A 16624-nucleotide genomic window follows, 5' to 3' on the forward strand; every position below is an offset into this window, starting at 1 on the left:
GCTGCCCGGCCCTGAGGCCCCTACTGCGGCCACCGGGGCTTCCCTCAGGTCGCCGCACGCGCTGGCGGGCCAGGCACCACCTGGTGCCGGGGAGCGAGGGGTGTGGGGAGGCCGCGGGGCCGGGGCTCCGGGTGGCTCCAGCCTGGCGCTCCCCGCCCTCGGCCAAGGTTGCAGCCAAGGTCACGGGACGTGTGGAGATAAGGGGCCTCCACCGGCCCCACCCCGGCGCACAGGGGCGGCCCTGGTGACGCTCCTGGCTCGCTCCCCATGCTGTGCCCCGCCTCGAGCCACAGCCTCAATGGCCGCCTTTCACAGGCCGGACAATGCCCCCCGTTGTCCCGAGGACCAGGCCGCCTGGGCCGCCCCCAGTCACCGACAGACACAGCACTTCCTGCCGAGGCTTCGGACCCCATCCCCCTGCCTCCTCTCTATGCAAAGCAGGGCCGGTCCCAGAGCTGCCACCCTGCTCCGCCTTTGTCCTAAGTGTCACAGGGTGAGCAGAGAGCTCCCTGCGTGGCAGAGCCCGTCCCCCCGGGCCTCAGTTTCCTCCTCTGTGTAGTGGGGAGGACACGGTGCTCAGCATGGGGTTGTCATTGGAAGCATTGACTAATGTCAGATGCAGCACGCCCAGTGGGCCTGAGGCATCCCTGGGGTGGCAGGTGCAGGTCCCTTCAAGGGAAGGTGTTTGTGGGGTTCGGCCAGATGTGCCTCCCCCCACTCCCCCCCCCACTGGATTCAGGACTGCTTACGGGCATCTGCGTAGGAACCAGGGTTTGGGGCACAGACTTGGCCGTGCAGGAGGTTGTGCCGGTCCCCCAGTGAGGTGGCCGGGGTACCAGGGAGGGAGGGACAAAGGAGGCCAGGCCTGGGCCCCCATGTCAACCTCTTGGGGACTAGAACCTGTAGGCCTGGACCTAGGTCCTGGCCCTTCTGCGGAGGTGCCCAAGGTGGGCCTCAGTTTCCCTGGTGTCTTCTCAGGTCCTGGCTCTGTGCCCAGAGCACACCTTTCCACCAGGCATCCCCTGGCAGAGGCCACATGGTGTGGGGCCCATCTCCTGCCCTGGGAGGGCCACCCGGGGTCTGGGTACGGAACACCCAGCCTGGGCCACCCGGTAAGCTCTCCTGCCCCTCAGAGCAAGGCCGCGTGTCCCTGCTCCAACGAAGAGGTGAACGTGTATCTTGTTTACGTAAGGTGCAGCCCACATCTGAGCTCCGTGCCCCGTGCAGGGGATGGTCCTGTGACCAAGGCAGATGCAGGACAGTCCCACTCTGCAGGCTGTCGTCAGCCGCCCCCAGCCCCCAGCCCCTGGTTCCATGCCCCAGACTCATGCCTCTTCCGGGGTCATTCCACGGGGCCATCCGCATCGGAGGCTGGCCCTGCCGCGCCGTCCCTGTGGCTCCGTCCTGAGTGTGGAGAGGTGTTGCGTGTGCGGATGAGTTCCCCAGCCGGGGACCTCGGGTTGTGTTCGGTTCGAGGCCACTGTGAATGCAGGCTTTCAAACGTGGACGTGGTTTTCTGGGTCGTGTGAGAAGCGTGTGGTGGTTCCTCATTAATTTAAACAGTTTTGCCGAGTGACTCCACTGTCCTGCCGTCCGTCCGGCAAAGGGGGCACCGTGCCTGAGTGCTTGCCTGCACCTGGGACGGCCGTTTTTGTGGCTGGGTGTGGCCACTCCTGGGGCCAGTGGTGGCCGACCGTCGCCACTGACGGTGCTGAGGATCCTTGCGCTTCCTCCGGGCGCTCCTCAGAGGGGCTTCGGGAGGAGGCAGCCAGGGAGGCCCCGGGGCAGGTGGGGCCTGGCACACAGCGGGTGCCGGCTCACGGTAGGGCCCTGCACGCTCTAGGCGCTCAATAAATGCTGAGTGAAGCATCGGGCCTCTGCCTCAGGACTGGCCGGTCCTTTGGGAGGAAGCGGTCTCCCCAGCACAGCCAAGCTCCAGGTATGCGTGTCCGGGGGGGGGGCACCGCTGGGTCCCGTCCTGCTGCGTGCGGCCAGGGGAGACCCCTCTGGCAGGGGTGCGGTCGGCAGGGGCGTGGGGGGAGGGTGGGGCAGCACAGACACCCTGAGCCTGTGTAGACGTCAGGACAGCACGGAGCCCTGGAGTCTGCAGGGCTCTGGAAACCCCGGCTTGCAGGCCCCGAGTGTGGTGGGCGGGAGTCGTCCCCGGTCAGGCCCCCCTCCCCGGGGAGGCCAGGCCATGACGGGATGGGCAGGCCGCTGGCTTCATGGGGGGCCCGACAGCCGTCCTTCGGCTGGGGCCAAGTCTGGGACCCTGGCCCGCGCCCGTCTGAAGTTGCTACCGCCCCGGTCCCAGTGCCTGGAATTAGGCACCTTGGCCGCCGGCCGTTGCAGGCACGTGGCCCAGAAGCCAGACCGACTTGGGGCCAGCGCCCCCCTCCATCCCGCGGCTTCCAGCCTGGCTTGGGCCAGGGGATGTGTGGGGTGGACGGTGGGGCTGGGTCCCCGCCCCCGCTCAGACGGCCGCGGCCCACGCCCTGAGGCACTGCTGGGCCCAGCAGGCAAGGCGGGCAAGCGGGCGGGCATGGGGCAGGGGGTCCTGCAGGGGCCCGAGGTTGGCGCTGGCTGGCAGGGTGACCTTGGACCAGGACCTTGCGTCTCCGTGCCTCAGTTTCCTCTTCTGTACAACTTGGAAGTCCTGGGGCCGGCACGGGATCATGTGGGTGATGTGCTCAGCCAGGGCCTCGTCATGGGCAATGTTCAGGGGTGTGGGTGGCCACCCGCCCTGCAGATGGCACGGCTCCAGCTGCTGAGCAGAAGCTACCCTCGGGCGTGTCCCTGCGTCCACAGCGTGGCTGACCTGCAGGCCGGTGGACTTGCAGCTTTGCCCTGGGTAGAGTGCTCAGGTGGTCGCTCTGGGTAGGGCCCCGTGTGGGCCTGGGGACTTGGTGGAGGCCCTGTTCCCGTGCACACAGTGGGGATAGGCCTGCTGGTGCTGTGCGCGGGGGGCCCGGGGGGGAGGGGAGAGGCCCCATCTGGCGCTGTCCCGCCACAGACTGAGAGGCACCAGCTGCCCCCTCCCCGACGCCAGGCCGCCGCCTTTTTAGGGTCGCATGTCTCAAGCACAGAGAAAATAGCTCCTTGTCCCTGTGGTGTCAGGGAGGGGCTGCCAGCGCTGCAGCGGCGGGCGCGGATCAGGGCCTAGAGGTGGCGTCTGGAATGCGAGCCAGCCCCGGCTGTCGGGGCCTGGGCTCCGCGGTGGGCCGCACCGCCTGTGCGGGCACTGACGGCATGCCGGTCCAGCCATCTCCTCCCATCGTGGGCCAGCCTCGGGCGTGGCAGCAGGACGGGTTCCCCAGGGAGAGTGCCCCGAAACCCCGGGCAGAACTGCTGGGCGGTTTGTACGGAAAGCCACAGACCCTGACTGTGACCGGCGAACCCCAAGGAACGCGCCCACGGCATGCGGGTGTCCCCAGGGCCTTGGTCCCGCGGAGCCGGAAGAGCCGGGACTGCGCCGCGGGCACGGCGGCAGCAGGCTCCCCTGGCCCTGCCCTGTGGCGGGACAGCACAGCTAGGCATGGGGACACACGGGGCACAGCTCCTCTGGGGCACAAGGTCCTGGAACTGGCTTCGCTGACGGCAATGTGACAGGACTGAACATGACGGGAAGACAGTATTCCCTTCCTGGGGCAGCGGGCCACAGAATTTGTGCCTGACGGCCTGGTGCATCCGGGGCTCTGAGCTCCGCAGAGTCGGGGGGCTGGAGTGGAGGGGTGGGCCACTCCTCCCTGCGTCTCCTGTTTCCACAGTCACTTCTCCCTCTGCCTCCCGCGTGTGAGGACCCTTGTGATGACCTTGGGCTCACCTGGACAGTGCAGGACGCTTGCCCGCCCCCAGACCCTCCAGACACGTGCAGGTCCTATCCTGAGGACTCAGCAGTGGGCACCTTGCTCTGCTCTGCCCCACCCCCCCGCCCCCCGCCCCGGCCACACAGGCGTCTCCTCACACATTCGCCCGTGGGCCTGCACACAGGGTAGTGCACTGCACCCCTTTCCCTGTTTCTTACGCTTCTGGAAGGAAATGGGAAAACACCCCAAACAGTAGGTAGCAGCGGGCAGCCTCTGGGGAGGGGGTGGCCTTGGGTCCCAGCGCCGTTGGTGAGTCCGGCCCACGCCCACCAAGCTTTGCAGCCTCGAGGCCGACAGGTCTCCCGACCACAGGCTGGAGTCCTCCCACCCACACCCTCTGTGTGGGTCAGGATGATGGCCTCCGCTCTGGTCCACTGTGACCCTCTGACCCACACCCTTTCTCTCCCCAGGATACCGAGAAGGCTTTCTCTGGAAGCGCGGCCGGGACAATGGGCAGTTTTTAAGTCGGAAGTTTGTGCTGACGGAACGGGAAGGGTCCCTGAAGTATTTCAACAGAAGCGATGTGAGCCCGGCACAGGGCCTGTAGTGGCTGTTGTCCCCAGCTGCCCTCAAACGATTCCTGGCTGGAGTGGCTGCCCGCTCCGTGGGGACACGTGCCCACCCCTTGGTCACAGTCGCTCCCTGGGGCCGGGCCTGGTTGGCAATGCTGGGTACTCCCAAGACCGACAGGGTCATCCAGGCAGCGGGTGGGGAGGGGCTGGCTGGGCCCTGCGCCCACCCAGACCAGCTCCAGGTCAGGACATCCCTGGTGACACGCAGAGCCAGAGGGCACCGCAGGGCAGTTTGCCAGCTCCCGGGCAGAGAGGAAAGCCAGGCTGGTGGGACGGGAGCAGGGCGGGGGCACAGCAGACAGAGGAGGAGCTGGTCGGGGAGAGGGGGGGGTCTGCCCAGGTGTCAGACATCCCCCTTCCTCATCCCCGGGGAGGGCAGTGCTGTTACCTCAGACTTACGGGTCAGGAAGCCCAGGACCAGAGTGGGTAGGTAACTTACCCAAAGCCACACAGCACACCCGGCACCCCCAGGCCCGCCCTGCCTGCTCCCCTGCCCGCCTGGAGCTAAGGCATGGCCTTGCTTCCAGGCCAAGGAGCCCAAGGCTGTCATGAAGATCGAGCATCTGAACGCCACTTTCCAGCCAGCCAAGATCGGCCACCCCCATGGCTTGCAGGTCACCTACCTGAAGGACAACAGTACCCGCAACATCTTTGTCTACCACGAGGACGGGAAGGTGGGTGCCGGGAGCCGGAGCGCTGCGCCCCGCACGGCCGCACGGAGCCGGTTGGCCCTGGCCGGGGAGCGCACCTAGCACCCCTGCGCAGGAGGGGGACGGGCTGGGGACACGTGCACCGCGTCCTGCTCCACGGCCGACCCAGCCGCCTCGCACGCAGACCCCCTGCAGGGTGAGGGCGCCGGGAGCCCCCAGCCAAGCCCTCGAGGTCTGTCCTTTCGTCACAGGTGGCCCGTCCTCCTCGTGGCCTCGGTTTTCCGTTTTTACCTCCGCGACACGGGCATGTGAGTGAAAGGGAGAAACGTGTCTGCGACGCTTCAGACACACAAGGGTCTGGCAACCACTTCTGTTCTCCCTTTTGTCGTGTGTAAAAACACACCTAAAATTCACCATTTTCGTGATGTGTAAGCATACGGTTCTGGGTACGTTCATTGTGCAGCCATCCCCGCCGCCCATTCCAGAACGTTCCGTCCCCACACACGGAGACCCTGTCCCCGTGATGCACAGACCGCCCCCCCCCCCGCTCCCCCAGCGCTGGCCCCGCCGTCGACTCTGTGTGAGTCTCACGACTCTGGGACCTTGTGTGAGTGGGGTCCCCGTGGGGGCAGCGGTCCGGTCGCTTCCTAAGGCTGCGTGGCCTGTCGTGTGGATGGACCGCGCTGTTTATCAGCCCCTACCCTGACGGACAGCCGGTGGTTTCATGAAGGGTGCTGCTATGAACTTGGGGCTACAAATACCTGAGGCCCTACGTTCAGCTCTTGTGATTATACAGCCAGAAGTGCAATTGTGGGGTCGGGTGGTAACCGTCTGAGGACCCTCCCCACTGTTGGTCCACGGCAGCTGCACGGCTTGCGCTCCCACCGACAGGGCGCCAGGGCTCTCTCCACACCCTCCAGTAGCTGCTTCCGGGCTCTGACGGGCACCGTGATGTGTGCGAGGTGCTCTCGTCTTGATTTTCATCTGCATTTCCCTGATGGTGACTGAGGTTGAGCATCTTTTCATGTCCTGGTTGGCCATTTGTATGTCTTCAAAGAAAGGTCTATTCAGGTCCCATTTTGCCCATTTTGGATTTTGGTTGGTTGTTTCTTCAGGTGTTGAGTTTTAGGGCTTCTCTATATTTTCTGGATCTTGATCTCTTAGCAGATACTCGACTTGAAAACGTTGTCTCCCAATCTGTGGGTTGCCTTTCCCTCTGTGGATAGTGTCCCCTGAAGCATAAAATTTTTAAATTTTCATAAACTCCAATTTGTCTTTTGTTGCCTATGTCTGTGGTGTCAGATGAACAAAATCATCGCCATATCCAACTTCATGAAGCTTTTGCCTTGTGTCTTCTTCTAAGATTTGTATGGTTCAGGCTTATGTTTAGGTCCTTGATCCACTGAGTTAATTTTTTTAAAGATTTTATTTATTTATTAGAGCGAGAGAGAGCAGGAGGTGGGGGGGGGGGGTCAGGGCAGAGGCAGAGGGAGAAGCAGACTTCCTTCTGAGCAGGGAGCCCGACACGGGGCTTGATCCCAGGACCCTGAGATCATGACCTGAGCCACCCAGGCGCCCCCCCCCCCCATGAGTTAATTTTTATGTTATGTAAGAGTCGAACTTCATTCTTTTTTATTTTATTAATCACCATACATGACATCATTAGTTTTGGATGTAGTGTTCCATGATTCATAGTTTGCGCATAACACCCAGCGCTCCACGCAGTACGTGCCCTCCCTAATACCCATCACCGGGCTCACCCATCCCCCCCACCCCCTCCCCTCTAGAACCCTCAGTTTGTTTCTCAGAGTCCGTAGTCTCTCATGGTTCGTCTCCCCCTCCGATTTACTCCCCTTCATTCTTCCTCTCCTGCTATCTTCTTCTTCTTCTTTTTTTTTTTTAACATATGTTGCATTATTTGTTTCAGAAGTACAGATCTGTGATTCAACAGTCTTACACAATTCACAGCGCTCACCATAGCACGTACCCTCCCCAATGTCCATCACCCAGCCACCCCATCCCTCCCACCCCCCACCACTCCAGCAACACTCAGTTTGTTTCCTGAGATTAAGAATTCCTCGTATCAGTGAGGTCATGTGATACATGTCTTTCTCTGATTGACTTATTTCACTCAGCATAACACCCTCCAGTTCCATCACGTCGTTGCAAATGGCAGGATCTCATTCCTTTTGATGGCTGCATAGTATTCCATTGTGTAGATACACCACTTCTTCTTTATCCATTCAGCTGTCGATGGACATCTTGGCTCTTTCCACAGTTTGGCTATTGTGGACATTGCTGCTATAAACATTGGGGTGTACGTACCCCAACTTCATTATTTTTTTTTCTTTAAAGATTTTATTTATTTGACAGAACACAAGTAGGCAGAGTGGCAGGCAGAGAGAGAGAGGGAGAAGCAGGCTCCCCACGGAGCAGGGAGCCCGATGCGGGACTCGATCCCAGGACCCCGGGACCATGACCTGAGCCCAAGGCAGACGCTTAACGACTGAGCCGCCCAGGCGCCCCCAGCTTCATTCTTTTTGACGTGGATGTCGTTTCCCCAGCACTGTTGAAAAGACAGTCCTTTCCCGATTAAATGGTATTGACACCTTTTCTCAACAAATAATTTGACCAGTTTCTGGCCCGTCTTTCTGCCAGTGCCATATGCTCTTTGGACTGTGACTTCATCGTAAGTTTTGAAATTAGAAGTGCAGTGCTTCCAGTTTTACTCTTTTTAAGGATTATTTGGCGACTTGGGTTCCCAGATATTCCATATGAATTTTGTCAAATACATTTCATGCATCAACTAAAATGATCGTGTGATTTGTTTTTCCTTCATTCTATTAATGTGGTGTATTAACTTCATGAGTTTTCGTGTTGAGAATCCCTTGCATTTTAGGAATAAATCTCACTTTGTCATGGTGTATAATCCTTAATATACTGCTGAATTCAGTTCGTTAGTATCTTGCTGAGGACTTTTACATCAGTGTTCACAAGGGCTATTGGTCTGTGGTTGTCTTGTATTTTTGTCTGGCTTTGGTGTCCAGGTTATGCTGGGTATAATACAGAACACCTCACAGAATGAGTTAGGAAGTGCTCTCTCCCCCTCAATTCTTTTGGAAAAGTTTGGGAGGGATGGTGTTGCTTAAGTGTTGAGTAGCATTCACCCGTAAAGCCATCAGGGCCAGGGCTGTTCTTTGTTGGGAATTTCTGATGACAAATTCGGTCTCCTTACTCGTTTATAGGACCATTCAGATGGTCCCCTTCTTCCTGATTTAGTCTTGGTGGGCTTTCTTTTTCCAGGAATTTGTCCACTTCATCGAGGTGACCCTGTTGTTGGTGTACGGTTGTTCACAGCACGCTCTCATAGACCTTTTTATTTCTGGGAGCAGCATCCCCAGCTTTGTGTCTGATTTTAGTGACTTGAGTCAGTTTCTTAGACCATCCAGCTCAAGGCATGCCGATTCATTGATCTTCTCGAAGAAGCATCTTTTGCTTTCATTTATTTTCTCTATTGGTTTTCTTTTCTCTATTTCATTGATCTCTGCTCCAGTCTTTATGATTTCCTCCCTTCTGCCAGCTTTGGGTTTAGTTTCTTCTTTGCCTAGTTCCTTCAGTTGTAAGTTCGGTCGTTGGTTTGACATCCTTCTTGTTTTGTAATGTCACCATTTATAGCTACAGATTTCCCTGTTAGCACCACCGTTGCTACATCCCGTGTTCTGGTGTCGGGTTTTGTTTTCCTTCATCAAATTTCATTTCATTTCTAATTTCCCTTGTGATTTCTTCCTTGATCCACTGGTTGTTTAAAAGTGTGTTACATTTCCGCCATGTTGTGAATGTCCCAGTTTTCTTTGTGTTGACTTCTGACTCCACCCTGTTGTGGCCAGAGAAGATACTCTGTATGACATCTGCCTTTTAAAATCAATCTAGACTTACCTGCGGCCTCACGTGTGGTCCATCCTGTACAACGGTACGACGCCCCGTGGGCCCTAGGGAGGACTGCGTGTGCCGTCCTGGTCACGTGCTGCCTGGTTGGATCTGGTTGGTTGTGGGAAGTCCTCTGTTCCCTCACTCCTGCCGGATGTCTCTGTCCATCAGTGTGAGTGCAGCGTCACGGTCTCAAGCCGTCATTCGAGGCTGGCGATGTCCCCCTTCGGCTCTGTCGGGTTCGGCTTCCTACACTGTGATGTCTGTCATTAGGCGCGTGAGTGTAATTGTTAGATCTTGCTGTGCCGAGGCTTCTACTCACATAGACTGTCCTCCTTCGTCCCTGTGGCCTTTTCCTTGTCTGTCTGTCTGATGTCTGTGAAACCACTCCGGCTCTCTCCCGCTGGCTGTCCACGCGCAGTATCCTTTCCCATCCTTTGACTTCCGACCCGCTGTGTCTTTAGATCTCGGCCGCATCTCTCGTGGACGGCCAGTGGTTGTACCGTGTGTTTCTGTCCGTCCTGCCATTCTCTGCCTGTTGACTGGGGAGGTTCATCCCTTTACCTGTAATGTGGATGCTGGTAAGGAGGGACTTCCTTCTCCCTTGTGCCCTTCATGTTGTGTGTGGCCTACAGCTTTTTTTGGTCCCTCGTTTCCTGCATTCCTGTCGTCTTCTGTGTTTATGTGAAATGTTTAAATTCCCTCCTAATTTCCTTTTGTGTATATTCTATAGCTCTTTTCTTCCTGGTTGCCATGGAGATTACATTTAACATCCTAAACTTATAACCTTCTAAATCGAATTTGTAGTAGCTTAACTTCAGGAACGTGCAGAAACCCTGTTCCTTCACAGCTGTCTGTACAACACCCCTTTGGTTGTCGATGTCACGGTATTTCATCTTTACACGTTGTGTGCCCCAAAATACAATCATTCTTTTAAATGCACTGTCTCCTAATGTAGGTATAAAACAAGATTTGCAATTACAAACAAGTTAACAGTAATAGCAGCTTTTAATTCCTGATTATTTTTCTTTAAAAGTATTAGTCTTTTTATTTTTTAACAGATTTATTTGAGAGGGAAAGTGACAGAGAGCATGAACAGGGAGGAGAGGAAAAAGCATGCTCCTTGTTTGGCAGGGAGCCCAACATGGGGCTCGATCCCAGGACCCTGGGATCATGACCTGAGCCGAAGGCAGACACTTAACCGAGGCGACCCCAAAATATTAGTCTTTTATATCACATTGATAACAAAAAGTAGTTACAGATCTTTCCTGATATCATCTCTCCATACAGCCTCAAGTTACTATTGTTCTTTCATTTCATCCTTGATCCTCATCTTAGGGGAAAAGTGCTGGTTGTTCCCGACTGCACGAGGTCAGCTGTAGGCTTGTCACATAATCGGGCCTTCATCATGTGGACGTATGTCCCATCTAACCCCGCTTTGGTTTTATCGTGAAGAGATGTTGTACTTTGTCAGTTGCTTTCCTTTGCTTTTTCTGCATCTACTGAGATGATCATATGGTTTTTAAATGTTTTGTTGATGTGACATGTCCCGTTGATTGGTTTGCAAATGTTGAGCCATCCTGCATCCCTGGAGGAAACCCACTTGCTTGGGGTGAATGATCCTCTCAGTGTATTGTTGGATTTGGTTTGCTGGTATTTCGTTGAAGATTTTTGCATCTGTGTTCATCAGAAATATTGACCTGTAGTTCTTTTTCATAGTGTGTCTGGTTTGTTATTAGGATAATGCTGGCCTCATAGAATGAATCTGGAAGCTTTCCTTCTATTTTTTTTGCAATAGTTTATTAACTCTTCTTTTAAACGTTTGGTAAAATTCACTGGTGAAGCCATCTGGTCCTGGACTTTCATGTGTTGTGTTCTTTGGTTACAGATTCCATTTTGTTACTAGTAATAAGTGTGTTCAAGTTTTCTGTTTCTTCCTGATCTGGTTTTGTAAGATTGCATGTGGTATTAACAGGTTTTAGGCGGGTCACGGCTCAAGGCATATGGGCCAATCTTCAGCTTTATCCAGAAGCCTCCACCCTCATTTTCCTTGGGAGACTGAGCCCAGCGCCCTTCTGTATGTGTAGCATGATGCTCTGCTGGCATGAGTCCCCAGTGGCCCCCCTCCCTCAAAGAGGGTTGTGGTTAGGGTACCTGCTCTGGGCTGGGCTCTGTGCCTAGATACCGGTAAGCCTGTTTGACAGGGCTCTGCCCTCAGTTAGTGACTGCACCATTTGCCAGTAGAGACGGGCATGAGTCAGAGAAGCGACTAAAATCCCACCTGTACTGAGGGCTAGGAACAGTGACTCTGCATAATGGGGGGGCGGGGACCATATCCCAAAGGTGAAGACAGGTACTGGGATGGCATGTGCTAAGGCCCTGTGGCCAGATGGAACAGAATAGATTTGAGAAGCTGACAAGGCTGAGGTAGGAAAGGAAGGGCATTTGAGCTGGGCAGACCCTGCAGGGCCTGTGGTCATGCTGTGGACTTGTATCGTTATTAGAGGTGCAGTGTTTTGCTTGGAAGATGTCATGGCCCAACTTGAACTGCCACTGACCTGTCCAGCTGCCATGGTTTCAATGATCTGAGGGAGTCCTGAGGGAGGTGGGAGACCAGTGCTGGGGAGCAGGCAGGAGACAATGCCTTCTGGCCCCAGGAGAGGGACTGGAGAGTTCACTGATGACTCGAATGGGGTTGGGTGCACCAGGGGTGAAGAGAGTTGTGGGCAGGGCCCGGAGTGTAAAGTCACAGCCTGAATTGGGAACCCTGTGCACCAGGTGGGGAATACAGAGCGTTGGTGTGGACACTGCAGCATGGGCCTGGCCCAGGGGCAGGGCCGGGGCATGCAGCAGGTGGGCGTGGCGGAGGAGGAGTAATTTTAGCTGTGGCGCAGGCGGCTGTGGGATGACCCCTTCAGCAGGAGTGGGCTCTGGAGCCCTAACAGGCATGCAGGTGCCCTGGGGCTGGCAATGGCCAGGTGTCGGCAGGGTGAGGAGATATTTGGGCTCATCCAGGGTTCGGGGCAGATTCCAGCATCGGGTGGGCAGGTGTCTCGGGAGTGGCGGGGCATGGCAGCCAGGAGGGGGCGCTGCAGGTCCACCCTGTCCAGCGAGGGGGTTTGGCTCATGCAGAGCGGCTCTCCTCCTCCTCCTCCCCTTGAAGATGGGAGGCAGCAGCTCTGGGTGGATTTAAAAATAGATGAGCCTCGCTCTGGGCAACATACTCGGTTTGTAAAAATAACCCCATCTGAGAGGAGAAAAGCCTCCCCACACCCAAATCTGCATCAGGGCTTGGGGGCTGGCTGGCTTGGCCGCTGGCCTCCCACCCGTCTGTCCCCTGCCCATCCCGAGCTGGCTGGCCACAGCATGGCTTGTTCCCTGGCCCCCCGGCCCGTGCCCCGTGCGGAGCCGGCCCCGTCCTCCCAGGCCGCCTCAGGGCCGCACCCCGGCAGGCCCGCATCCACCCTCCTGCCCGTGTTCACCTACCTCTGACCCGCAGGAGATCGTGGACTGGTTCAACGCGCTCCGAGCCGCCCGCTTCCACTACCTGCAGGTGGCATTCCCAGGGGCCAGTGACGCTGATGTAAGTGGCGACTGCTTGTGTCCGCTGGGGGGCTGGGGGACTGGCCAAGGGCCCCCATGTACCCCTCTCCTTTATTCTGGGGCATTTCAGCTCAGTGGCAGCAAGCAAGTGGGGAGGGGGCCGGGGGCGCGTGGGGGAGAGAGACCAGAGGGCCCAGGCCTGAGCCCATCTTCTGCCCTAGCTGGTGCCGAAGCTCTCCCGGAACTACCTGAAGGAAGGCTACATGGAGAAAACGGGGCCCAAGGTGGGTCTGACCGGCTGGCCGGAGCGCCCCCTCCGAGATCAGCGTCTCAGCTACCTGGGGCTGGGTAGGGCTGGTGGGGTGGCCGTGGAGGGTCAAAGTGCCACTAGCACCCCTGGGAGAGGGCTCTGAACAGATCATCTTGGACGGCCCTGGACCCCAAGACCTTTGGGCCCTGTGGACCGAGGGCTGAGCCAGCCTCGTGTCTTTGCCCCCCCCCGCCCCAGGCCCCCCGTGCACCTCCTCGGGCCCTACTAGGGCCAGCTCAGCCCGTTCCCTGCCTCGTGGAGGCACCCCCACGGTAGCCCCACAGCCCAGACGGGGCCCCGGGGAGGCCCGGCGAGGAGCAGCACGTGCAAAGGCCCTCGGTGCGGCCACCTGGTGGACAGAGCAGGGTGCAGCACTGGCCACGGAAGGCGCCGCGAATGAGTGAAGGATGAATGCATGCGTGTGGGGGTGCCCTGCCTCAGGCTGACCAGCGGGACCCCGGCACTTTCTGACCCACAGCAAACAGAAGGCTTCCGGAAGCGCTGGTTCACCATGGATGACCGGAGGCTCATGTACTTCAAAGACCCCCTGGTAAGGGCGGGTCTCGGCCCAGGCCGGCTGGGCCCTTGCAGGGCGGACGTGTCCGCCCCCACAACGCAGAGATGAGCGACAGGCCCGTCTGCTGGCCACAGGCGGCGGGAATGAGGAGCAGGAGGGCGGGTTGGGTCTCCGGGGTCGGGGCTTCCCCGGCTATGAGCAGAGCCACCCCCTTGCCTAGGGGCTGCCCGGCCTCTGCCCACAGGACGCCTTTGCTCGTGGGGAAGTCTTCATCGGCAGCAGGGAGAGTGGCTACACGGTGCTGGACGGGCTCCCACCGTCCACCCAGGGCCACCACTGGCCACATGGCATCACCATCGTGACGCCGGAGCGTAGGTTCCTGCTGGCCTGCGAGACGGAGACGGAGCAGCGGGCCTGGGTAGAGGCTTTCCGGAAGGTCGTGGACAGGCCCATGCTGCCCCAGGAGTACGCAGGTGCGTGCAGATGGGGTGGCAGGGAAGGAGGCCCAACGCCTCCTGGGTGGCTGTGACAGGGCTAAACGCCTGTCCTTTTTCCAGTGGAAGCCCACTTCAAACATAAACCCTAACGAGAGACGGTTCTGGAGGCCCGAGGGAACTGGACTCGCCGAAGTGGCCATCGAGGAGGCAGCGGCCAGACTGGGGGGGGGCCGGCAGATGAAGGAACCGGCTTCCTGGCCCCAGCCCTAAGTGGCAGCCTCGGACTTGGCCAGGTGGGGCCTGAGCTTTAGCCACTAGGACCTGTTTCTCTGGAACCTCACTGCAGGCCGGCCGACCTGACCCCACCATGCTGCCACCCACTGATGTGACCCCTGCCATGCCCCCCCCCCCACCCCCCCACCCCCCCCCCCCCCCCCCCGGCCACTGAACCACTCTTCCTCTGAGGCCTAGGCCCGGCCTCCTGGCTCAGGGCAGCCCGGCAGCCCCTCACCAACTCCCCCTGCCCCCTGCCCACCTAACCAGGACCCTGCCCCTGAGCAGGAGGCTGGGCCGTGGGGACAGCGGGTGGCCTGCATGCCTGCCCTCCCCGTCCCGCTCCCCCTCCAACCCCCCTCAACAAGTATTTATTGAGCACCTGCTGTGTGTCGGTCATGGGGTGCTGGGCGCTAGCATGGGGGACAGGGTTCCCCTCAAGCAGCGGACCTGGCACGTGCGAGAGGGCCCCGGGGGGTCAGAGGCACGGGGGAGCTGCAGCGCACTGGGCCCCACACGCCTGGATTGGGAGGGAGGGTGGACGGTCAGCTCCTGTCTGCGGCCCGCTGGGCACCGAGCCCTGGGAAGATGGGGGCCCAGGCTCCCCCACAGGACCCAGCGCGCGGCTGGCCCGCCAGGACTTACAGCCACCTAGTCGCCTCCAGTGGGGGGTCGGGGGCACAGAGAAGCAGCACGTGCAGGCGGCAGGTACCGACTGGGTGGCCCCCCACTCAGTCATCCCCTAAGGCAGCCCTGGACCAGCCCTTCAGAGAACTAGGAGGGGGTCCCGTCACGCCAACCCTCATGTCCTACCCTAAAGTGGCCCCTGTGTAGGGGGAGGGGGCCTCTGCCTACCCTTGTGGGCCTCCCCCCACCCCATCTCCCCTCTGCACCTGAGGCTCCCCTGCTCAGACCCGTGTAGGCCGGGATGGGGGGGTGCAGGGGCAGGAGAGAGTGCCCCCCTCACTCCCATCTCAGCTCTGGTCCCCAAGACAGCTGGGCCGGGGGGTGAGGACAGTCGCAGGGTCACCCAGGGCGCCCACCCCCTCCCGCTCCAGGCAGGTGCCTCCTCCCCAGCCGCGCCGACGCCACCCCCCGTGATCGCTAGCCCGTCTTCCCCGCTTCTAGACAAAGAGCCTCAAGCCCCAGAGGGGGGCGGGGGGGGGGGGTCTCATCCCGGGTGGAAATGAAAAGACGGAGGCCCCCAGGACTCCCCCTCCCCACGTGGGGGGCAGCCCCAGCCACGCATTCTCCGGGACTGGTTTCCTAGGCCCTGTCTTGACCAGACGCAAGGGCACTTGTGCCCAAGACACTTAACACGTTAAAAAGAAACAACAGAACATGCTACCGTTGGTGGGACAAGTTCTCCAACGAGGTCGGGGGCTCACGGCCCGCAAAGGGCGGTCACGGTGCTTACCTCACACAGCTCCGGCCGCTGGGAGTCCCTGCCCTGGGGCCGCCGTCCGCCCGCCCCGTGCTCCACCGTGGAGACGTGGCCCGCGAGCCGCACGGCTACAAACGGGAGGCAGCGTTCCTGGAAAATGGCAGCGCCACTCACAACCGCATGAAAGAAGTGGCAGCGCTCACAGGGAAAGTGGGGTCAGGTGCACGGCCGCAAAGCTGTCTCCTACCCGGGAGGGGGGGTCTCCATGTGCTGAGGGTCGAGACAGACGCTGCCACCGCGAGGGGGGTGCGGAGGGACGCCAGGAGGTGTGCGCGGTCTGTGCTCATCTACTTAGTTTGGGGCAAAATTCAACATAAAAACCCGCATTCTGCTCCGACGTCCCTCCCACTGGACTGACTGTGCTGGATGCATTTTGTGGTTTCAGAACAAGCATCACGGCACAAGCCGCGGGTCCATCGCAGGCTTGGGGCCTGCCCCTTGTGAGGACTCCCTCCACCACCGCCCTCCACAGAGAGCCCCGGTGGGTAGTTTGGGGGGGGGGCTCGGCGCTCTCCTTCCCCCGCCCCGTGGCCTGCAACGCAGAACCCGTGCCAAGGCAGGACCCCACTGGATCTGGTTTCTCACATTTAAAGAAACCACCACGTAGTTACACACAAATCACAAGACCTTCCCGACACCGGCCGCTCGCGGCCGTCCACAGCACCCCCTGCGGGCACAGCACGCGGGCCCGGCCACCGCTGGTCTTGGCAACCGCTCCCCGCCCGCCGGCCCCAGGAGCTCACTCAGAAAGGACGAGCGCTGCAAAGCCCAGTATAAAGGATTTATTTCAACTCAACAAGTAACACAAACCTTCCTTTAAATTCCATTTTACAGTCAATAAAAGTGTGTATCTCAACTCCTTCCCATGCATGATCACTGTGTATTAATCTACAACTCTTATTTGTGAAAAAATAAAGTGTTTCCCCTCTCGTCATTGCTCTGGGAACCTCTGGTATAGCGTCAGTGAGAGAGGGCAAATCTGCTCACTCCTGGTTATTTGGTTAAAACCTACAATGCCAGGTCAAAGGAACCAATCACCCAATGAAAATAAATACTGCATTACGAAACGTGGAAAGGACTCCTGA

At 58.9% G+C, this 16624-nt stretch overlaps 1 protein-coding gene across 5 annotated transcripts in view; it reads left to right on the forward strand.

The window, feature by feature from the left end:
• ADAP1 (ArfGAP with dual PH domains 1) overlaps positions 1–16485 on the forward strand; it is a 72634-nt gene extending 56149 nt beyond the window's left edge. For 4 of the 5 annotated variants that reach the window (XM_027612665.2, XM_027612662.2, XM_027612667.2 and 1 more), the window contains exons 5-11: positions 4277–4389; positions 4966–5112; positions 12515–12598; positions 12780–12842; positions 13347–13418; positions 13606–13858; positions 13943–16485. In XM_027612665.2, coding sequence (XP_027468466.1) covers positions 4277–4389; positions 4966–5112; positions 12515–12598; positions 12780–12842; positions 13347–13418; positions 13606–13858; positions 13943–13971 — 761 coding nt within the window. In that variant the 3' untranslated portion in view covers positions 13972–16485. The remainder of the gene's footprint in view (positions 1–4276; positions 4390–4965; positions 5113–12514; positions 12599–12779; positions 12843–13346; positions 13419–13605; positions 13859–13942) is intronic. The other variant, XM_027612664.2, reaches the window with a different exon arrangement.
• Positions 16486–16624: the final 139 nt, after the last annotated feature.

This window comes from Zalophus californianus, chromosome 10 (assembly GCF_009762305.2).
Source record: "Zalophus californianus isolate mZalCal1 chromosome 10, mZalCal1.pri.v2, whole genome shotgun sequence".
Taxonomy (NCBI): Eukaryota; Metazoa; Chordata; class Mammalia; order Carnivora; family Otariidae; genus Zalophus; species Zalophus californianus.